The following is a 24,102-nucleotide window of genomic DNA, read 5'->3' as shown; positions in this document are numbered from 1 at the left end:
GCCGATTCATCTTGCGTAAAATAAACATCCACTGAAGACTTTCAAATTGCTTGTCTCCTGCTAAGATAAAATGATTACAGTAGAATAGATGAAGTAATTCAAGATCACAAAAATATAACTGAGTACAAACTTTATTTATCATAATATAAGGATTTTGGAAGTGCATAACTTACATAAACATATAGATCACTACACAGTCAAATGCCTCAAAAATGAATATACGTTTTAATTACCCATTATGTATTTCGGACAAGTTTGACATCTTGTTTTAACCAATCCAGTCATTTTCTAGCACTTTGACCAACTCTCTTCACTTTTAGGCATTTTTGATGTCGCCCACAGAGGGGACCAATTGTTGTTTTCTGAATCGTGAAGAAGGTGTTGCAACATTTGAGAACAATGCCAGCTGTAAAGTGCATGTCACGCTGCAAGGCTGCAATTGTGAGTATATTCACTTGTATTATAAACTTTGAGGCATTTTGATTAATGAAAATAAATGTTAGACTAACTTCTTAAGAAAGTTCTATTTACAGCTGGTTTTACAAATGATGATAGGAAAAATTTTGAAGAAAGAAGAAGCATATATTTTCATTTACCGCCTAGGCTCTAATTACTTTTTTTTTTTTTTTTTTTTAAATAAATGATTTGGAGGATAGTTTGTGTTGATGGCATATGTTATTATTTACAATCTCCTTCGGCTGCAGCATATTGTTTCCTTCTCATTGAAGTGTTTTTTTGTGTCAAGCCATCTGTTCCTTATGTCTCGCTGAGCTGCAGGCTTGTATATGATTTTTGTTTTAATTAATTGGTTCTGGTATGTTTTACAAGATTGCTGTGCTCACTTTCTTAAAGGTTTGAAGCACATGTTTCACTCCTACAGCATTCTGACAGTATTGGCTTGTGGCTGGCATCCTGCAGCTCATCTTCTGTGTGCTGTAGCTGCTTTCGTTGAGGTCTGCTATGGTGGCCCATAGTAGAGGAGCTGGAACAGGAAGGCATTTTGGAGCTCAGATTCACTGCAGAAATGAAACTCCTCATGTGTGGAATCATTCTTCTCTTTTCTTCTTGCTCTTCTTCTTTTTCAGTGCTGGAAAGAGAAAAATCGGTAGATTGGAAATGGTTTAAAAATGTGATAAGTGGCACAGGTTAACTAGTGGTGGCTAGCACAAAACAATAAAATGCAGTTGGCACTTGATATCCTTGCTTTCCATCACTATTATGGCATTATCAGGGTCACTTGGGGTCAAGTTCAGTTAACATTTGCAAGGGAAATAAGTTTGTCAAAGATTGCTATCCTTAAGTGTCCTTACAGGCTCTGAATTCTGAACTGAGTGCATTGCTAACAGAGATTGATTGCTAACAAATCAATGCAATAAAACATTTAAAGCAATGTAGCTCTTCACACCTTTACAACCATCTAATAATGAAGAATGGTGTACAGTTCCGAAATATGTCAATTATGGGAACTAATTGTATAGGATAACAACAACATTTATTTCTATAGCATGTTTTCATACAAATTATGTAGCTCAAAATGCTTTACAAGATAAAGAAAGAAAAAAGAAAAATAAAATTAGGCAATACTGGGTAACAAAGGATAAAGTAAGGTTAGGTTCACATACAGTGCATCCGGAAAGTATTCACAGCGCATCACTTTTTCCACATTTTGTTATGTTACAGCCTTATTCCAAAATGGATTAAATTCATTTTTTTCCTCAGAATTCTACACACAACAGCCCATAATGACAACATGAAAAAAAGTTTACTTCAGGTTTTTGCAAATTTATTAAAAATAAAAAAAACTAAGAAAGCACATGTACATAAGTATTCACAGCCTTTGCCATGAAGCTCAAAATTGAGCTCAGGTGCATCCTGTTTCCCCTGATCATCCTTGAGATGTTTCTCCAGCTTAATTGGAGTCCACCTGTGGTAAATTCAGTTGACTGGACATGATTTGGAAAGGCACACACCTGTCTATATAAGGCCCCACAGTTGACAGTTCATGTCAGAGCACAAACCAAGCATGAAGTCAAAGGAATTGTCTGTAGACCTCCGAGACAGGATTGTCTCGAGGCACAAAGCTGGGGAAGGTTGCAGAAACATTTCTGCTGCTTTGAAGGTCCCAATGACCACAGTGGCCTCCATCATCCGTAAGTGGAAGAAGTTCGAAACCACCAGGACTCTTCCTAGAGCTGGCCGGCCATCTAAACTGAGCGATCGGGGGAGAAGGGCCTTATTCAGGGAGGTGACCAAGAACCCGATGGTCACTCTGTCAGAGCTCCAGAGGTCCTCTGTGGAGAGAGGACAACCTTCCAGAAGGACAACCATCTCTGCAGCAATCCACCAGTCAGGCCTGTATGGTAGAGTGGCCAGACGAAAGCCACTCCTTAGTAAAAGGCACATGGCAGCCCGCCTGGAGTTTACCAAAAGGCACCTGAAGGACTCTCAGACCATGCGAAACAAAATTCTCTGGTCTGATGAGACAAAGATTTAACTCTTTTGTGTGAATGCCAGGCGTCACGTTTGGAGGAAACCTGGCACCATCCCTACAGTGAAGCATGGTGGTGGCAGCATCATGCTATGGGGATGTTTTTCAGCGGCAGGGACTGGTAGACTAGTCAGGATAAAGGGAAAGATGACTGCAGCAATGTACAGAGACATCCTGGATGAAAACCTGCTCCAGAGCGCTCTTGACCTCACACTGGGGCGACGGTTCATCTTTCAGCAGGACAACGACCCTAAGCACACAGCCAAGATATCAAAGGAGTGTCTTCAGGACAACTCTGTGAATGTCCTTGAGTGGCCCAGCCAGAGCCCAGACTTGAATCCGATTGAACATCTCTGGAGAGATCTTAAAATGGCTGTGCACCGACGCTTCCCATCCAACCTGATAGAGCTTGAGAGGTGCTGCAAAGAGGAATGGGCGAAACTGGCCAAGGATAGGTGTGCCAAGCTTCTGGCATCATATTCAAAAAGACTTGAGGCTGTAATTGCTGCCAAAGGTGCATCGACAAAGTATTGAGCAAAGGCTGTGAATACTTATGTACATGTGATTTCTGAGTTTTTTTATTTTTAATAAATTTGCAAAAACCTCAAGTAAACTTTTTTCACGTTGTCATTATTGGGTGTTGTGTGTAGAATTCTGAGGAAAAAAATGAATTTAATCCATTTTGGAATAAGGCTGTAACATAACAAAATGTGGAAAAAGTGATGTGCTGTGAATACTTTCCGGATGCACTGTATAACAAGCCACACTCAAATGTTTGCTCCATTTCAGAGTTTATTTTAATTTGGGCATTTAGCCTTAGTTCTTCTGGCTTATTGTTATAATAAGCGGCCTCCATACTAGCTTAAGTTGTTCCTACTGATTATTTCTTTTATTTTTTATTTGTTCTCCTTCTTTAATTTCTTGTATTAGGAATGTGTTACTTTTCACATGCCCCTTGGGGTCAGAGTGCAGGGTCAGCCATTGTGCAGCACCCATTGTACTGCTCCAGGGCCCACCAGAGTAGGATCCCTTTTGGCAATAACGGATTTGAACCAGCAACCTTCCGGATACCAGCACAGATCCTTAGCCTCAGAGCCACCATTTTCTATACCTGCTTTTTCTTGGTTACACTTGCAGAGAATCAACAGATGGAAGGAAGGAAAGAACCAGCTGCCTAGAATTTATGATGCTTGGAGTCTGTAGTACTAGGGTGCTGTTACTGTGTTAGCCATTAAGGATGTAGTGAGATGTTAAGCAAAATGACATCTTTTATTGGCTAACTAGAAAGATTACAATATGCAAGCTTTCGGGGAAACTCTGACCCCTTCTGCCTAAGCGGCTGGACCAGGCCAAGCGCAAGACCATGTAACACCTGGCTGTGACAGATAGATGGTCTTTTCTGGGGAGTGAGACTGGACCACTTGTCTGGCTTGGGGGGTTGCCATTAATTTGGTTAATGTGCTGTATAACATACATTTTGAAAATGGGTTACATGTTGAGTGGGCAGCAAGGTGGCACAGTGGTATCACTCCATCCTCACAGTAAGGAGACCAGGGTTGGCGATCCCAGATACTCCTTGTCTGGAATTTGAGATCTGCGTGGGTTTCCTCTCATAGTCCAAAGACATTCAGGTTGGCGATACTAAAGTGGCTCTAGTTTGTGGTTGGGGTGTGTCTGTTTGTGTGTTTGCCCTGCAATGCACTGGTGCCCTGTCCAAGGTTTGTTCCTGCCTTGTGCCCAATGCTAGCTGATGAGGCTCCAGCTTCTCCCGCAGTCCTGTTTAGGGCTAAGAAGGTTAGAAAATGGCTTACATATGGAAATATATTTATGATGATAGTAGACCATGCAAATACATCCAGCCTTCTGTCCATAGCTTCTTTAACCCTTGTTTTTTTACACTGTAGAGTTACTGAGAGACAGGCCTCGTATAGCTTCAGTGGGCACATTTAGGTAACAGTCTGGAATGTGGTGTTCGGAGAATTAATAAATTAAATACATAGAATACATTAGAAGCATTTTGCATCTTACAGTTCTGCGTAAAGCTAACCAAAGTATGTTAAAAATATAAACATAGACTTTATTCCTTGAAGTAGGAATTCAGTGCTGAAATGTGTCCAATTTCTCTAAATTGACTACAGAAATGTTCCTTTGAACAATTTATTATATTTTGTTTTCTTAAACTTAATTTAGCTTCAGGACAGCTTCACTTAGCTTTCTTGTTTCTCTTTGCTCAGACATAACTGATTGCTTTGAGAATACCAGTAGGTTAAATGAGCTCTGATGTTACATTGTAGTGATTCACAGAATTTCTGGATAAATTCAGCAGTTTTTGTGCTTGGGTTCCTTCTGCTTTGGTAGTGCATTTCAAAGCGAACATTCGAGCATGAATACCAAATAGTTTTCATAGGGGCTCTGGAACAAAGTTAGCAGAAAGAGAAAAAAGAAAAAAAACTCTTAAAGTAAGACTTTCAATATCCTATGGAACACAGCCTCAATCCTCAGCCATAAGTGAAATGTGTACAGCAAACCACCAAAAACCTACTGAAATCAGGCCGTCCCTCCCAGCTTGATAAGCAAGAATAAAAAAGAGACCCGTTAGAGAGGTTATCAAGAGGCCAGTGGCAGATTTAGCTGATCTACTGTGCAGTGTGTGCTTTTTAAATTCAGTTTGTAAAACAGGCAAACAAATTATAGATGTAATAAACTGCTTAAATATATATTAGACTACTAGTAGGAATGAGTAAATGAAGTAATATTATATTCCTAACAATTAAGAGCATATATATATATATATATATATATATATATATATATATATATATATATAATATATATATGGTGTGTGTGTATCTATCTATCTATCTATCTATCTATCTATCTATCTATCTATCTATCTATCTATCTATCTATCTATCTATCTATCTATCATTAAACGCCTAAGCCCATTGATGGCTCTAACCTTTATGAGGAGCAGCAAGAATGTGATGCTGTCAGTTACTGCCTTTCTCTCTTTCAATCTAGAAAAGAGGAGGAAAGCCCAGAGAAGCACTGATGTCACTTCAACTGTGCTTGTAAAAGCCCTTTCTGGTCCTTTTACAATTTAAGGAAACCAATGACCATAAGTTATTAATTATATAGTGCCTTATCTATCTGTCTATACACAGTAAGTATACATATATATATATATATATATATATATATATATATATATATATATATATTATATATATATATATATATTATATATGTATTTTTTTTAAATATATATATATATATATATGTATATGTATATATGTATATGTATGTATGTATGTACGTGTGTGTGTGTGTGTGTGTATGTATATGTAATATATATCCTCTTTAATAAAACCCCTGTGTGAATCCAGGGTGTCCATGTATGTGTGTGTCTTCTGGTGAAGTCCGCATGCGCGGTGCTGCGCCACGCATCGCACGGTGCCGTGCGCAATGTTTATGCACTACTCTTCTAGCGCCCGTTATTGTAACAGGCTTAATGTCTAGTATATATAATTTATAATATATATACACACACACACATGTATTAAGGGCGGAGTGGTGGCTCTGAAGCTAAGGATCTGTGCTGGTATCCAGAAGGTTGCCGGTTCAAATCCTCGTCACTGCTAAAAGAGATCCTACTCTGCTGGGCCCTTGAGCAAGACCCTTAATCTGCTCCAGGGGCGCTGTACAATGGCTGACCCTGCGCACTGACCCTAAGGGGTATGTGAAAACTAACAAATTTCTAATACAAGAAATTGTGTAAGGCAAAATAAAGAACAAAAAAAGTTATATATATATAATGTGTATGTGTCTATATATATATATATATATATATATATAATAATAAAATAAAATATATAATATAATAAAAACACAGTATATATGAAATATTGTTGTTACTCTCTCCTTTTAAATAAGTTCTTTTGTGGTATACATTTGTCTACTTTTTTATATAAAGTTGTTATTATTTTTTTTTATTTTGTAGGCATGAGGAATTAATACGTGCTTATTTTCACGGTTTGATTTTTTACTTTGAATTGGTCCAAATCCATAACTACTAGTGGGCCACTCTGCCTGTCTTTGTAATAGCAAAATGTAATTGGTATTAATTGAAGTTATCCATAAACAGAATGCAACAATACCTTACGCATAACTCTATTATCATACTTGCTTCATCTAGAGGGGAATTGTTTGTAAGTGTATAGTATAAGTCTCAAGGTATTCATGCTTTGTTATCTTTCGCAGGTTCCCATATTTTTTATTTTTAGTTGTTCTGGTCATTTTCCAGTTTCTCCCAAAATCCATTCCAGATTTGCCCAGTAAGTAGGAGTGCATATGTCCGGGACTGTACCCTGCAGCAGTTGCATGACTTCCAGTCTAGGAATGGCTTCTGCTTTGGCTTCCCTGTCCTTCCAGAGTAGGCTGGGGCTTCTTTTAACTGTCTATAATGGGCAAACAATGGGGTCTGATAGAGAATATCACATTTCATGATAGAAAGCCCCAGTGCAGACCTGTCAACATGTGGGCCACCTGACTTCTTTCTCTAATTCGACAGAGCGGAGTGTTTACCAGGCCTTTCATGGTCATAAAGAGCTTCCCGGTGACTGCATCAGCAAATAAGTCCCTATTTACCTTAGTTAACATTTATTTAACTTTGAAAGAGGTACTAAAAGAGCTAATGGACAATCATATTTAAACTGCGGCTTCAGTCCACACACTTATTGACCCAGGCTGACTTGGGTCATAGGGAGAATTTTACAGTACATAGTGACATGCAATTCCCTTTCATTGTCAGCTTCTCTAGAATGAAGTCAGGCACAGCGTCCCCACATTCCTATAATATGAGTAAACTTTCAAGTTTCAGTTTTTGTTTGTCTTTTCTGAAAGTGACTCACACTTCTGAAGAGTGGCATGCGCTGTTAAGGGTTTTGAAATGTTTTTTTGTGTGCCTACACCTTATATCTGCTGTCAGTTTTGACAGTATTTCTACAAAAAGAGTTTTCTTAATTATGTAAAGATCACCTTTTCTCTTCAGTTAATTTATATGTACAGGTACTGGGGCTCCTTTATACTTCTAGCAATGCACCTTTTTAATGCCTCACTGTGAACTGTGGCTGCCCTTTGTGTCTTTAGCCAAGTCAGTAATTCTTGTGTGTATTTGTACTAACATTTATTTTCTTACAGTATTTTTTGAGCATATGTAAAGACAAATTTCCTTCTTGGGGCAGATAGTTATAATTATCTAAATAAAAGATTTACTTTGATTAGTTGAATAGAACGCTGGCAGATTTAGTAGCTAGAAAATGTGGATTATGTCAGGGTGGCTGCCATTAAACAGTAGCCTTCAGTGAAAGTCTATTCTTCAGCCATTGAAAGTTTCACTTTTTCTCTGTGCTTTGTACTCTTAACTCTTATTTATAAGTTAATTTAATTATCTCACATTCCACCTTGTTATCTTAGTGTCATTCTTAAATACTTTTCAAGCCCCTTGTGACACTGCCTATAAATTAACTTTCTAAAAGCTGCGTAACCAGGCCAGTTCATAGTAATGGAGAACTTTCATCTATGCCAGCAAGGCAGGAAAAAGCGCTGAACACTCCACCAGTTCATCTCATGAGCCCTTCACACATACACTCCCACTCACATTCACACAGGGACCACTTAGGAATAACAAGTTAAAATAACATGCGTGTCTTTAGGCAAGTAGGAGAATGGTGCTGTATGAAAGGCCGAGTACCTGTATTTATTTGCTATGTTGGGATGCTTCTTGCATGTTTAGCAAGTTGATAGTTTATTAATAATGTTTCTTCAGTCCATATTTGACACAATTTGTAAAAGCATTAGTGTTTAAATTCTAGTTTATTATGACCTGTGCAGAGTACAGTGAAATTCTGACCATTATGTAGGATGTCTTAATCCATTCATTCCTTATCTTAACCTGCTTAGTGAGGTGGAGACCTAAAGATTATTTTGACCTTATACAGTGTACTCGCATATCACATACCCAAAACTAGCACACACGTGCGTGCACACACACCAAGCTGAATTTAGAATGACCAATTAGTTACTTTTTTATATGAGATGAATACCCATATTTACACACAAAAATGTGCAAACTCCCTAGTGACCAGGCCAAGGGGCAGCAACACTGACCCATGCACCACCTTACTATTTGCAAATACATTTTAATAAAAGATGTGGAAAAATCATTCTTCATTTATGCATTATATGATCCTGCCTCCTCAAATACAAATTTATGGATTGCTGGAATCTAACGTAGCAGCAACTCCAAGGATGAGATAGCAAGCCATCCTAGGACCGACACACACACTTACTGTATACCGAGGCCCATTTACAAACGTCAGTCAGCCGTGTGTTTGACAAATGCAGATTCCTAAAGTATGCTGTGGTCGTAGTGCTTATCCTGCTATGTCATTTACACCATTATAGCCACACACATGCTTTTTGGTTTCCTGGGGCCAAGTAAATCTCTAGCCAAGCAATGCCCCCTATTTATGGGACACAAGTTTACAGCAGAATAGAGAAATTGTATCAGAACATCGTTATTACAAGGTGGAATCGAACTTATTGCTTTAAGCTTTGTTCTTTATAAGAGCAGTGGATGTATGTTTTCATGCCAGCCAGTCAACCCACACGATGTTCAGAAGTTAAATACACCCAGTTAACGGCACACCAACTGTTTTGTATTTTCTTTTGCATTTCTGGATAATTATTTCCTGATATGTGATATTGTTTGGATCATTGTTCCATTTTAACGTATTCAGTATGTGTCCCAGCTCTTCTTTCTAAATGTCTGAGAAGCAGATTCCAATTTGAGTGTCCAGTTATATTTATACCCTTGTGCAAATTACTTGAAACAAACTCTGAAAACAAGAAAAGTCAGTTTTGGATTTGCTCATTTTTTATTAAGGATAATATTCATATACTAATAGCAGTACATTATATGACCTCCTTGACCCGTGAGAAACATCTTGATGCGATTTTGGCATGGAATCCACCAATTTTGAACAGGCTCTATACCAAACCTGAATCAGGGCCTGAATCCTCTTCTCTGTGGTTGTGCAGTCTATTCCACAAAGTCTTGCTTAGAAATAGACCACAAATTTTCAATTGGGTTCAGATCAGGAGAGTTTCCGGGCCACTCCAGTATTTCCATTTGATTCTCATTGACAAATTTCTTCACTGTTTTTCAATGTGTGAAATGGGGCCAGATCTTGTTGGAAACCACCAAAATGCGTGGAAACCCCCACAAAAGATGATGTTTTCGGATTGCTTCAGCTACTATTATTATTAGCACACAGTTGAGTTCATGATGCGCTCACGACATTGCATTGTACAGTACTTCTCGGCAGAAAAGTTGTTCCAGAACTGAAAAAGTTATTTCCCGATGGATCAGGTGTTTTTCAACAAGATCTTGCCTCGTGTCGCACATCAAAACAAGTGAAGAAATGTTTCGATGAGAATCAAATGAACACACTGGAGTGGCCTGGAACCTCTCCTGATCTGAACCCAATTGAACATCCGTGGACTATTTATAAGCAATGACTTCATGGAATGGACTGCACAACCACGGAGATGATGATTGAACCTCTAATTCAGGTTTGGTACAGAGACCCCAAAATCCTCCAAGACTGTTCAAAATTTGGTGGATTCCATGCCATATCACATCAAGATGCTTCTCAAGAACCGAGGAGATCATATCAGGTATTGATGTGAGTATATGAATATTATTAATAAAAAAGTGATATTTTTTTTTGGTTGTTTTCAGGATTTGTTTCAATATATTTGCACAATAGTTTAGTCTGCCTTTTTGTAAATGCATGACTTGAACTAAACTGAGCTCCATCAGTACAATCCTACGGATCCTAAATTAATACTGTTTTATGTTATTTTGCTAAGAGATAACATTCACAATGCCAGGCCTTTTCACATGTAGTCACAGAGGGTAAGCTTGGAGTTAAAAGAGATCCTACTCTGCTGGGCCCTTGAGCAAGACCCTTAACCTGTAATTGCTGCAGGGGCGCTGTGCAATGGCTGGCCCTGTGCTCTGACCCCAAGGGGTATGCGAAAACTAACAAATTCCTAATACAAGAAATTGAATAAGGCGAAATAAAGAACAAAAAAAGAACTTGTTTCCATGATTCAGAGTAGCTTCTCTTTGCCACATTGGGCACATATAAATTCTGTAACTATTGCAGATCTCCATGAGGGAGTTTAGCCAGTTATGTAGCTAGTGGATTAGGGCAGTGTTTGCAAATCTTGTTTGTTCACCTGCGGTGATGGCAATGAGCCAATGAAAGAAAAGCCGAGAGAAGAAAGCACCAAAGGTTCTTTGCTTTTACTGTTTATCTAACTTGTCGCTAATTGCACTCGTACTTTCATGAAGCATGTTGTTTAAGAGAACCTTCCTGGGAAACGACTGCAGCTGCCACCTTACAGTGCAGCCCTACAATATAATAAGAGGAAAGTCATCTAATCTAAATTTAACTAACTGGTCATTTTGGAAATAAAACTTATTTAAAGTTTTGAGAAAGATTTTTTTTAAAAATTAAATACTATTGGCAATACAGTATGTGATGCAACAAGGAAGGAGTCAACAAAAAAGCTGAAACAATTAGTCATTCTTAAAGTAAACCATAGAAAATTTTTCAAAATAGAACAAAAATTCCTTTAGCTTACTGAAGATCCTGACACTAATTCCTATGATAATTTACTTCTATTATGTCTCCTTTCAAAAGAATATTCCACCAAAAGATAACATTTTTTATTTATGTTCCTTACCCCCATGTGTTTTTAGTGATGACTGAGAAAAAATGTGATCTCATGTTATAATATAACTGATATAACTAGAGCCTATAGTGGTCTCCACTTTGAAAGAAATCTCCCGTTACTTATGTCACATAATGCACATGTTACATCTTCTAATCATAGGCAGACATTGCACCTTTGAATTGAAGACCCACCTCTTTTCCTCATTCATTGGTCAAGAGTCCTGTCTTCAATTCAAAAACGCAAGTCCTGCTTGTGGACTGCTTCCATTTTCTGGAGGTATTTATTTAACAATATTTTAAAAAAACAAAATGAATATGTTTTGCAGCAAGATTGTGAACATTAACCCAGATGACTTAATGTGATGTGAGTAACGTGTTATTTTTTTTTTTTTTTTTTTTTTTTTTTTTTTCAAGGACATTTTTGATAGTGTTTGCTGCTGTCTCCATTTTGCATGAAAACATGAGACTAAAATTTTTTTGGCCATCACTACAAACCACATGGTGTTTAAAAACGTAAAAAAAATACAATCTTTGGGTGGAGTATTCCTTTAACCTTAGCTGACTTTCATTAATCGTCTTCTCAAAGCACTTATCCCGCAGGCTTGCAATACGTTTTGTCACTCTTCTCTGGACTTTGTCAGTTGCAGCATATGCAAGGAGAATGTTAAATTACACATAGACAATGACTGGGTCAGATTTGAACCCGACTGCTGGGAGCAGTGAGGCAGAAGTGTTGTCCCTGCTTATTATAAATACAATATTTTACATACAGTGCATTGCTAAAGTTCATGAGCTTAATTTTTTTTCAATAGAAACAGTTTTGTGTCATATACTTAAGATTTTACAATTGTGACTGTTTCTGAATCAACGAATCTTTTTGTATTATTTCGTAAAAATTATTTGGGTCCTGGGTAGTCCATTTCTGTAAAAAAAAAAAAAAGGCGGAACCAAGGTCTCAGAACTTAGTGTGCATTGCACCTAACCTATGACTATTGTGACAGGCAGCCATGGCCATTACCCGACTGGGACACCAGCTGGATGGAAGGACTAGTGTAGAAGAAGAATGTTCTCCTCAGCACCATGTATTTTGTGTGTTTAGTAAATTAGAATTTTTATAATAACTATTTTGTAACTTGCCAGTGAGAGACGCTTTGGCTTATTAACTAACAAAAATATGTTATTCCAGGGTTCAGGAGAAATAGTGTCCACATGAATAAAATCTAAGCTGTTTCTTGTTTTCCCCTTCTCAGAGTGAATGTTTCAGGGACAAGGTCACAAGGCTGCAGAAAGTACATGTAGTTTATGCAAAGGCGTCTCTCCTGTGCTTAGCTTTGAAAACACAGATAATGCTTAGCTCAACAGACATATTGTTTAACTTTACTGTTTTGATAAGGATGTTCTTTCTGTCTTATTAATCATGAGATGCTGAAGTATAAAAAAACCCCTCCTGGCTTTTGATCAGGGTTCAATTGACCTTTGCGGCAATAAGTTATGCTCTTTTGAATCTCTACTTACTGTGACTCCAAATGAATAAACAAGAGAATTGAAAAAAATATTATCTGCCTGCTTTTCAGTGTGCCTTTTTCGTCCACACTAGGAGAGAGAGTATCGGCACGGCACTACCTTCCCTGGGACTGCTAGAGGGCAGCCCCTCCTGGGCAGCTGTGGCACCATGGATTCCTGCAGGCCAAGCTGGGAGTTGGAGTTTGGTGCATCCCTGTTGGGTTCTATGGGGGCCACCAAGAGGGAGCTGCAGAAACATACAGGAGGGCTGTCGCCACACCTGGGGGGTGATTACAGGTCTGATTAATGAGCCACCTGGAACACTGCCTGGATCAGCTTAAAAGGAGCCGTCTCACTCAATTCGGAGAGCCAGAGTCGGGAGGGATGAAGCTAGCCAAGAGGGGGAGCGGAGGTGGACGTCAAGCAGAGAAGTAGAAGGGACTGTGCTGTTTTGGTGTTGGTACTGTGCTGCTGTGGGTAGCGAGAGAGAAGTGCTTCCCATGTGAATAACACGTGTGTTGTGTGGCAAACTCGTGTCTTTGCCTGTCTGTGTCGGGGTTGGGGGCAGCTGGAGCGCCCTGGTTTCCACACTATGTTCTGGGACAATTTTTTGTAAGAATTTTAAAAAAGATTTTCACAAACACAAAAGCTGTACACTTCTATCTATCCATTAATTTCCTTCCTCACTTATTTAGTTTGGAGCTGCTTGGAAGCCTGAGGTGATAAGTTAAGCTATTGCCCTAAATGGGAAAGCAGTTATTTTAGGACATGCCCACTGAGAGTCGCCAGTCAGCCTAGGCTGTGGTGAGGAAGCATACATAAATGTGGGGAGATCATGACTACTCAACCAAATAAAAAATATGAAACCTCACCCAAAAGTCAAACTAAGAACACAGTGCCTTGCATTGGCAATTCTTCACAGTCGTTTACCGTCTGTTTAGAGCTATAAACTAGTTATCTCTAGCACATGCACCCATTCTTGGTGATAGCATTTGCAGTGCCAATGCTAGGTTATTGTCCGTTCTAGGCCAAGCTTATTAGTGTGCCAACCTGTTCGGTAGCTAACCCATGTGGGCTGGGCGCCCCCCCCCCCATTTATGATCTGCGCCCTAGACGACTGTCTAATTCACCTTAATGGTAGTGTCGGCCTTGATCATTTGTCATTAGAAAAAACACTTTTTTTTTTTTTTTAAATGCAATTCAGCATTAACAGGCATCTAAATCAGGTATTTAAAACAAGAAATGTCATCTAAAGCAGATAATTTCAAAATAAGAAATGTCAGTTTCAGACATAAGAGATGAGTCCAGAGGGCAAGTGCCAGACAAATTGAAACCCAATGTAAGCGCATGAACGTTTTTAACTAAAGAAATTAAACAGATGTTAAAAGAAGACCTGTGAGAATAATTCAGGCTTTTAAATGTGAAAAAAAAAATAAAGCAGACCCCAACTTATACCTTTCATGAAGCCTTTCATTGCAGATGTGAGGACGGCACTGGGAGCTGACTAAGACTAAATGTCACATAAATATTAGAAAGCTGCTTCTTGCCCAGAACATTGTAAATCTATGTAAGCAGGAGATGAACAGTGTTGTCAAAAGTGACGCTTTGGGGGTACTCCTGTCCCAACTGCATGTGAGGTGAAAGGGAATGGATTAACTACACTGAGCTGAACTGTCAGTTCTTGTGCTTTCAGAATAATTAAAGGCATAAAACAGCATGTGTAAGAAATGTGATGTTTTTGTGCCATACACAGAAGGCGTATACTATGGAGGTGCATGCAGTTCGAGATGATGCTCATGCAAGTAAAAACATGAAGCTATTTTTGATTTTTTAATATTTCATTGGTTTGTATAAAACATGAGTGGTGTATATGAAATTGATATACAGTATCTAGCAGTATTTCATTCATCAGTTTGCTGCAGGATAAAATCATTGATTACATATGCAGTATAAAATATTTTACACATACCTTAAGGGAAAGGGACCCTCGAATGCAGAGGCATACACCGTCTGTGTGGACAGTGGTGTCGGAGTTTCCTTCTCTGTGTAAGGTTAGCTGAAATGAAGCACAGATAATAAACTTCTATAAACCCTTTAAGCTGAGGAACAAACTGTGAACACTTCTAATAAAGCAAGTCATGTCAATTTCATTTATAGAGAACATTTAAAGTAGCGGTCGCCAACTCCAGGCCTGGACGACCACCGTAGCTGCAGGTTTTCATTCTAAGTCTTTTCTTAATTATTGACCTGTTTTTGCTGTTAATTAACTTCTTTTGAACTAATTTTAATTGACTTGTTCTTGAGGACTCAGACCCCTTAATTGATTCATTTTTCCTTAATTAGCAACCAAACAATAATGAGATACAAAATGAGCCAAAACAAATGTGGCCCATTATATAATATCTGAAAATAAAGAAAGAAGACGGTCTCAGGAATGTCCTATCTTCCCAGGTCCCCAAAACATTTTAATGGTGCTCTTAGAAAAGGAAAATCAACAATTTCGGAAATATCTGCTAATGCACCACGAGAGCAGCAACAAGCCACGAAATGAAAGAAATTGGTGCCTCATTAAGCAGCTGGTTGGAGTGAAATTGGTTGGAGTTTGACATCTTCACTTTGTTGGTCTTCGGTTGGCTCACTTACTTCACATTTCATTTCTGTTTGGGTGCCATTTAAGGAAAGAAATGAAGAAATTAAGAGGAAATCTTTAAAAAGCAAGTCAATTAAAATGAATTCACAAGAAGTTAAGTAGCAGCACTAAAGGGCACTCATTAAAAAAAGGGTAGAATGAAAACCTGCAGCCACGGTTGGTCCTTCAGGACCGGACTTGGCGACCCTGATTTAAAGCAACAGCAGTTGACCAAAGTGTTGGGCAGTTTTCATAAATATGCCAATATATTTATACATAAATAACATCAAAACTATATAAATACATAAAAACAGTACACTCACACAAGTTAAGGCAAAAAGATTGGTCACTTTTAAATCCAGTCTGATAGCCTAAGTTGGTGCTGACCTAATATAAAAAGGGGAGACCATTCCCAAGCTTAGGGCCATCCCCCTCTGAGTGCAAGTCCAGATCTCGGCCACGACCAGTAAGTTAAGGTCAGTGGACCAAAGTGATCGTGAAGGAGAGTAAGATAAGAGGGGGCTAGACCATTCAGAGACTTTAAAACAAACACTGACATTTTAAACTCCGTCCTGTAGTGAACTGGAAGCCAGTGAAGTCAAGCTGAAGTTGGTGTGATGTGATTCTGTTTTCGTGTGCCTGTTACACACCTGGCTGCAGTGTTCTGGACTAGTTGAAGATGAACAAGTAATGACTGTTTAACTCCAGTGTATAGTGAGTTGTAGTAGTCAAGAAAAGAAGAGACAAAAGCGTGAATTAGTTGTTGAAAATCATCTGCAGAAAGAAAAGGTTTGAGTTTAGCTAACATACTGAGATGACAGAAACGGGCTTTAGCAATGGAGTTAATCTGTTGGTGAAATTTGATGGCGTTATCACAAATCACAGCAAGATTTTTTGCCAAGTGTTTACAGCAGGTGGTCAGAGGGCTAAGGTTAATTTTAGGAGCACAGGTAGGATCAGAATGTCCAAAACACGCAATCTGTTTTTTTGTTTTATGATTTAGACAAAGAAAATTTAGTGATGTCCATATTTTTAATATCTGTCCGGCATTCCAGTAAGGCTTTAGGAGAATGTGTTTTGCTTTGTTTCAGTGGAAGAAGCAGTATATCTGTGTATCATCTGCATAGCAATGAATGGAAGGGATGTTGTTGAGGCCAACAGGGGGTGTCTATCCTGTGGTCTGTATGTGGATCCTAATGCCCCAATGCAGTAACGGGGACACTGCTGTAAAAATGGCGCCGTTCTTTGGATGAGACCTAAAACTGAGGTCCTGACTCTGTGTGGTCATTAAAGATCCCTGGGCATCCTTTGTAAAGTGCAGGGTGTATCTTAATGTCCTGGCTAAACTGCCCTCCACGGCCAAGTCATTCTGGCCCCCAAATCATCCCCTATCTTTGATTGGCTATTTGTCACACCACTTAATAGCTAATGTGTGGTGAACATACTGGTGTAATAATGGATGCCGTCGCATCATCCAGGGGGTGCTACACATTGGTGGTGGTGGTTAAAGTGGTTCCCCTCTGTTTAAGCACTCTGAGTATCAAGAAAATAGCTATATAAATGTAATTATTATTGAAAGAACTGCTAGATTTTTCAAAAATGGATCATATGGACAACATGTACACTGGAAAAAAGAAAAGGCTTTAGGATAGATCCTTGAAGGACTCCATAGGTGAGAGGAGCTGTGAAAGAGGAGAAATTGCCCAGCCTGACTGAAAGACATCTATCTGTTAGGTATGATATAAGACCAGATGATATGGGCTTAGGCTAACCTTAGTAATGTCTCTCTTAATGATAGTAAAGAATGGACAGCTCACAGGTATTAGCACACATATCAACAACAGTGTTATTTTCAGAAACGTGTATTTATTATATCCAGATCAACTACTTGAAGCCGCTCATATCTAATATTTCTGCTGGAAAGTTTGTAGTACTAGGGTGTTGTACTGTGTTAGTCATTATGGATGTAATGAGAAGTCAAGCAAAATGACACCTTTTATTGGCTAAGTGAACTGATTATAATATGCAACCTTTTAAGGCAACTTGGGCCTCATCAGGGAACATCAATGATCCAATTAATCCTTAGTGTTTGTTAGCATTGTGGGTTTAGCAGATTGGAGCAACTAACAGTATTAGAATTTAATAATAATAATAATTAATTACATTTATATAGCGTTTTTCTCAGTACTCGAAGCGCTATCCACACAGGGAGGAACCGGGAAGCGAACCCACAATCTTCCACAGTCTCCTTACTGCAAAGCAGAAGCACTACCACTGCGCCACCTGTAAATTTAGATTTACAATTTTTGTGTGTGTGTATTGTATATATGTTATGGCCAAAACCCAAAGTTCGGGCAGTTCCCGAATTGGCCGGCCATTTCGCATTTTGGCCGAGAGGTGTGGCCAAAGTCTGAATTACTAGAAATGACCAGTATATATGCTACTTTGGCCAGCAATTTCACAAAGTGGCGAGAACTCATGTGCTGATGTAAGACTGTCCGCTCAAGGTGCGAAGATGCTTAAAAATTTCAGATGCAGATTCAGAAGCGAGTTTTCCATTCTGCACGAGAAATTGCTCACACTGGAATCCATAGGCACAGAAGAAAAATCACTACGAACCGTCGTGTTTTCGCAATCACCGACCAGCGGCTAAAGGCTACACTCGATGCAATTGCACTACTAAGTGTGCAACTAATCACTCCTCGTGCCTTTTTTCTTCCCATTTTACCCTTTCGCCCCATGCTATTTTGCAAACTGGCTGGCCAAATCCCGAAATCAAGGAAAAGATCGGACATTGGCTGGTCAATTTACAGCAACATTGGCCATTTCCCGATTTGGCCGGACACTTCCCACTTTGGCCTATTTCGCTTTTTGGCCATAACATATATATACAGTATATATACATACATATGTATATATATATATATGTACTGTATATACTGTACTGTATTGTATTAACCCCCTTCTTTTTGACACCCACTGCACGCCCAACCTACCTGGAAAGGGGTCTCTTTTTGAACTGCCTTTCCCAAGGTTTCTTCCATTTTTTCTCTACAAGGGTTTTTTTTTTGGGAGTTTTTTCTTGTCTTCTTAAATAGTCAAGGCTGGGGGGCTATCAAGGGCAGGGCCTGCTAAAGCCCATTGCGGCACTTCTTGTGTGATTTTGGGCTTGACAGCCAAGCCCCCTGTATATCCAACTGTGTTCGCTCTTTTGACATACTGTATATCTTTTAGCATGGCAGTGTGTCATATGAGTTATGTGATGCATGAGGGGGTCACACAGCAAGTTGGAAGTGGGGATTAAACGAGTAACATTTTGAACTGAAACTCGAGTGTCTTTTTGACAGTCAACTGCCTATAATATTCCAGTGCATTGGAGTTGTCTGTCCCCCATAACCCGCCTCATGAGCTCTGGACATGTGGTTTGGTTCACTACACCATGCTGTCCTCCTACCAGACAATCCCAGTGTCTTTATTGCCACAACTGCATCCACCTCCTTGTTAACTAATATCAGATGTGTCTGAAGCTAATGACACACATAATTAGTCTAGAAGCTGAAAACAGAGAACATGGGACATTGGAAAATCCATTAATCTGTGCATTTTCTTGCTTGCTTTTTTTTCTGCACTTTTGTAGAGTTAACTAAATGAACTGTATGAACTCAAGGTCAGATTTTAGCTGAGTTTTTCCTGGCTGATTGTGCACATGCAACTATAGCTCAACGCTGGTCATCCAACTCTCTCTGTATATACATAATGAAGTGGTTGTGGTCTGAAAATTAAGTATTTGCCTTGAGCGTAGTCATTTATATTAGCATACCAGGAGCAAACATCCTGCCCTCTGGGTGTAATCAGCTTTATGGTGCCTGTGCCTCACAAGTGTATTATTGGTTTTATGTTTAAAGAGCTAAAAGAGACCACCTCACCAAGACTGAGGAGATCTTAAATGTGCCCATTAGCTGATGCCCAAGTGTGTGACTCTAAAAATGATGATTGCTGTAGAGTGAATGTTGGATGAAATGTAATCTGAACTGCAAATTACACAGGATTGTCAAAAAACAAAAGTATTCATTTCATGTATAAGACCAAGATTTAAGAAAACAAAATGTCAGTAATATAGCAAACATATCTTCAGACAAGTTAAGACTAAGAATGGCTGTAAAACTTTAAAGAAGTCAATGAGCCGGACCCCCCTTTATGTTTGGAGAAAAAAGTAGAATTTATAAAAGGCAAATCAGTTGCTTTCTGCCTCTTTTAGCTGAGAACATGCAGGTGTGCAGCTGTTAGTGTGAAAGACTGTGCTAAAATCACTGACCCTTAACTGTGGAAAAACCAATATAACACCAAAGAGTACAATAGACATGCCGGAAATGGTTTATGCCCAAGTTAATGGCAAAAAAGAGGCGGAAAGTAATCCAAGAGGTTTTATCATGTGTGCCTAAACTTTAAAAGTCACATCCAATTAAGACTAAGAGAAATCCAGCAAACCCTCCTCCACAGGTGTTGGCAGCTCCCTCTCCGGGTTACTGCCGTCTTCATGCTAGGCTGCAAATCAGGTCCTGACATCTCTGTGGACGGGCACACATGGGCGTGGATTTGAGTGTGCCAAATATGAAAGGCATCTTCACTAATGTGCACTCTCAAACTACACTTCTGAAGTCATGATGCTGGTGTGTGAAGCTGGACCAGCACCAATATGGTCCATTAACCTCAGCAGTTAACATGTTTGGTCTCAAGCCTTTAAGAAAGAAAGAAAGACTAGCGATATCCTCCCTCATTGTTATGGGCATAGTTGTTAACAAACCCAAAAAATAGATAATGTCACAGGGAACTGTAAAAATTTACCTTCCTTTAAAAAAATAAATTCAAATGGGAGCTTACTGGTGTTAAAAATTATAAAGTTGATGTTTTAATTACAAAGGTTGCTTTCTCCTTTGTGCACAATGGTGCCCAGATTAAGGGGGTTTGAAAATGGATGGTTATAAATGCTTTGGTCAATTTAAATTAAGCTTTCTCATTTTGTCATTAGGCCTCCACAAAATTAACTGCAACTTAGAAAAATCTCAGAAAAAGTTGCCCTTAAAAGGCAAACTTTAAGAAGGCACTAACGCTTTTTGCTGTAATTGTTTTTTTCCTTAGTCTTAAATCCCCTTGCATTTAATGGTCTTTCTAATTTGAATGCGAATGAGGGAGCTGTATTAACATCTGAAGAAAACTTACAAGTGTCCTTGGTAAGTAAAGGTTTGCCTACCTGTAACTACAGCAGAAGCTGCTTAAAGATTTCAAATGTACGGTCTGGAGTCAAAAGTGAGTTAAGCATATTCTGTGTTCACTGAAATGTTTTATTGTTAGGGGATGTTAATGACAGAGAGATTTAATGACAATTCTCTCACACTTACCTGACTGAAAATTAAAATTCTTAAAAGATAAACTAAGCTCTATACTGTATTGATGCAAACAAAATTAAAAAGATAACATTCTTTCTTTAAGTGACCACACAAACATAATCATGAGACATTACTTTAGAAAGAAATTAGATAAGAACAAGCCATTTAAAGAAACATTAAGTGTATTAAAAACTTGCATAAATAATAAATTTAGTTTTAGATAATTGTACTTTACTATGCATGAATGTAGAGTACACACGAGCACACATTAACAGGCAACTGACCATTTTTTAATTCTGCTTTGTAAAAACACATTTGTGTGTTATCTAGATTTACCATATATATATATATATATATATATATATATATATATATATATATATAATTTAGATGGGTATAATTTGACATCTTTTCTTCTCTTAAAAGTTTTCAAAAAGACAATGATACATATAGCATTTGTGTGAGTGTGTGTATATATATGTATGTATATATTTGTGTGTGTGTACATGTTATGCATATACTAAATATATTGCATAATACAAACACATTATATGTATATAATACATTCAAATCTACAAGTCTAATCTTGTTTTTTATGTTTCTGCTGCTGTATGCATCTGAATTTCCCCATGAGATTATTAAAAGTTTATCTAGTCTCATCTAATTTTATATATAGGGTGGGGCAAAAGTAGGTTTACAGTTGTGAGTACATGAAACATTTTATTCTTGTATTCTTATTTATTAATTAATGTGCTATTTATTTGTATTATTTGTCTTCTTACAGTTAATAAACCTATTGAGTTAATCAAGCTATTGTAATAATCATAACCTATACGTCTATATATTTTATAATATTTTGCAACCCTGAACTTAATTAGGTAGGTTTGAAGATAGATGGATGGACGTGGAGTGGATTCTAATTAATTTTCAGATTTTCTCTTTCTTTCAGGTTTGTCGTACATACAGTGCAGAGCTATGCTGTATTGTTTGTGTGTATATGTACTGTAATGTCTCACATAAAACATTTGCCTTAATTAAATGTATATAAATTAATGTATCCTATAAGCTGTTTTACTTTCTTTACAGTATGTGAAAACATTACTTTCTTCACCATATGAATTATGATGTTTTATCTACTGTGTGTATAGTAAGCGTTTGCCTGTCAATCAGGTAAATAACCTTATTTACAAACCTCATGTTTATCATTTTTCATTATTTGTGATGATAAAACAGGTGCAAAATACATCCCACCACAATTCTGATGAACACTGAAATGCACAATTCTACCTCGGGTCACACTTCTTAGTCAATCCTCTAGTCACATAGTCAAATCCGAGTCTCCTACCTGGCTTCTGTCCGAATGCAAGTAAGGCGCCCATCATTATGAGAAAAAAGATGTAAAGGAGGCTCTGTAGTTTCATTTTGGCCGAGTTCTTCTTCTTCTGGAGGGTAATCCCTTTTTTTTTTAGAATGCAGCTAGTGAGCTGTATGAAGATGGTTTTTCTCCAAGTTGACCTGTGTCTGCCGACTGCACCATGTAGTGACTCCACACGACTGCTGACTGCTTGTTGGTAGTCCCTACTAATAACCCTAATGATCACATCAGGCAGGGTTATTGGTTGCTGCGTCCAGGGCCTCTCTGCCTCTTTTGTAAAGTTTTAAACTCGCGCGCACACACACACACACACACCACACCACACCTCTTTTCTTTTCAGCAGCTAAGAAGCCTAGAAGTAAATGAGCATGTAAGCGGTGATTGTCCCTCGGTAGATAAGCAGGAGGACCGTCTGCTGAATGCAGCATCTCCACCTCCTTTTTATATCAGTGGGCGGGTTGAATATTTAAAAATCAAAACAGTAAAGGCTCCCTGATTTGCATGTCTTAAGCTTTGCATTGCACATATTGTCCCCACGTGTAGAAGTCAGTGAGGGTGACAGGAAGCCCCCGCCAGCCCCACAAGTCAAACCGGCCCACCCCTCCACCAGACCCCCCACCCCTACACACACACACTATGCCTTTGCGCATACTTCAGGAGCCCAGGAATATCAGGCAGCTGCTTGCAGCAGTTTCACTGAATAGTATGTAAAGTAACTGCAAAGAGGCGGCCATTCAAAGGGAATCTCGAGTCTGTTAGCTTTAATGAGCCGCCTTTGTGCCGTGATATTTTCTTGTGTGCTGTGAATATCCTGGGTATGGAAAGTGGCTTTAAGGCTCTAAGTCTGCTAAGAGAGAGCAGAAAGAAAAATGACATTTCATTTAAGAAGAAATTAAAAGAGTCCATCATATTTAAAAGTGCCGTACCCATAGGAATATCGCCTTTAGGGCAAAAAGGAGCATTTGGTAGTGATTGCACTTTTCCAGATAAAAATAATGAAAACTGCATGTTGGAATGTCTAATAGACACTGAAAGGTAGTGTCAGAAGTGCTACATAATCTTAAAAAGTGCAATCACATCTAATTTGCTTTAAGTTGCTGTCACTTTTTATTTAAATAATTTCATTATGTGGACACACAGATCTGCGGTATGTGTGCCCTTTTAGCTAAAGCTCCACACCAACTGATTTGGGGTTGAATTCTGCCCTCAGTTGTTGCCGGTGTTGTAGTTAAACTCTCTCCGTGTGTCCTTGTGACTTTTCTGCAGGTACTTTTGATTTTTTTTTTCCACCAACATCCCCAAAATGTGAAAGTTGCCCTGATTGGAAGCCTAAAGCTTAAACCGTGTGAGCTCAGTGATGAACCATCCAGGCTTGGTTTCTGCTTTGAACCCAGCGCTGCTGGGATTGGCTGTGGCTCCTTGTGACTCAGAATTGAACTAAGTGAGTTTGATAGTACATGTTATGTTTAAAAAAAAAAAAAAAAATGGTGGGCAGTTTAACGTGGACATTGGGATACACCCTGCTCTTTACGAAGGATGCCCAGGGATCTTTTATAACCACAGAGAGTCAGGCCCTCAGTTTTACGTCCCATCTGAAGGACAGCACCATTTCTACAGCACAGTGTCCCCCGTCACTGCACTGGGGGCAGTGGGATCCACATTCAGACCACAAGGTAAGCGTCCCCTGCTGCCTGCACCAACCCCAGCTTTTTCTTAGATGGTCTCCCATCCAAGTACTGGCTGGACTCAAAAACAGTAAACCTCTTATGAGGTGCCAGTAGTGTGGCTGCTGGCCATACACGAGTGAGCTCAGTGATGAACCAGAAGGTGGGCTTCTGCCTTGAACCCAGTGCCATGGCTCCTTTTAATCCCGAATTGAACAAAGTAGACTATGTTAAAAAAAAAATTCAGTT

The 24,102-nt window shown here is 38.8% G+C and overlaps 1 protein-coding gene across 1 annotated transcript; it reads right to left on the bottom strand.

Annotated features, from left to right (window-relative positions):
- Positions 1-113: 113 nt before the first annotated feature.
- apela (apelin receptor early endogenous ligand) lies at positions 114-22,758 on the bottom strand. Its single transcript, XM_028805980.2, has 3 exons — positions 22,160-22,758; positions 14,768-14,854; positions 114-1,087 (listed from the first exon to the last, which is right to left on the bottom strand). Exons 1-2 carry the CDS (start codon positions 22,233-22,235, stop codon positions 14,769-14,771), a joined length of 162 nt encoding a protein of 53 aa, XP_028661813.1. The 5' UTR covers positions 22,236-22,758; the 3' UTR covers positions 114-1,087; position 14,768.
- Positions 22,759-24,102: the final 1,344 nt, after the last annotated feature.

The sequence above is a fragment of the Erpetoichthys calabaricus genome, chromosome 7 (assembly GCF_900747795.2).
Source record: "Erpetoichthys calabaricus chromosome 7, fErpCal1.3, whole genome shotgun sequence".
Lineage (NCBI taxonomy): Eukaryota > Metazoa > Chordata > Cladistia > Polypteriformes > Polypteridae > Erpetoichthys > Erpetoichthys calabaricus.
Note: the sequence above shows the minus strand (reverse complement) of the source record. Positions and strands in the feature narration are given on the sequence as shown.

Bases quoted from the DNA above. Each gene is read 5' to 3' on its own strand.
- apela (XM_028805980.2), bottom strand. From the start codon at position 22,235: ATGAAACTACAGAGCCTCCTTTACATCTTTTTTCTCATAATGATGGGC. The intron at 14,855-22,159 runs GTAGGAGACTCG...GCTTCATTTCAG, and splicing joins TGCATTCGGACAGAAGCCAG to CTAACCTTACACAGAGAAGG.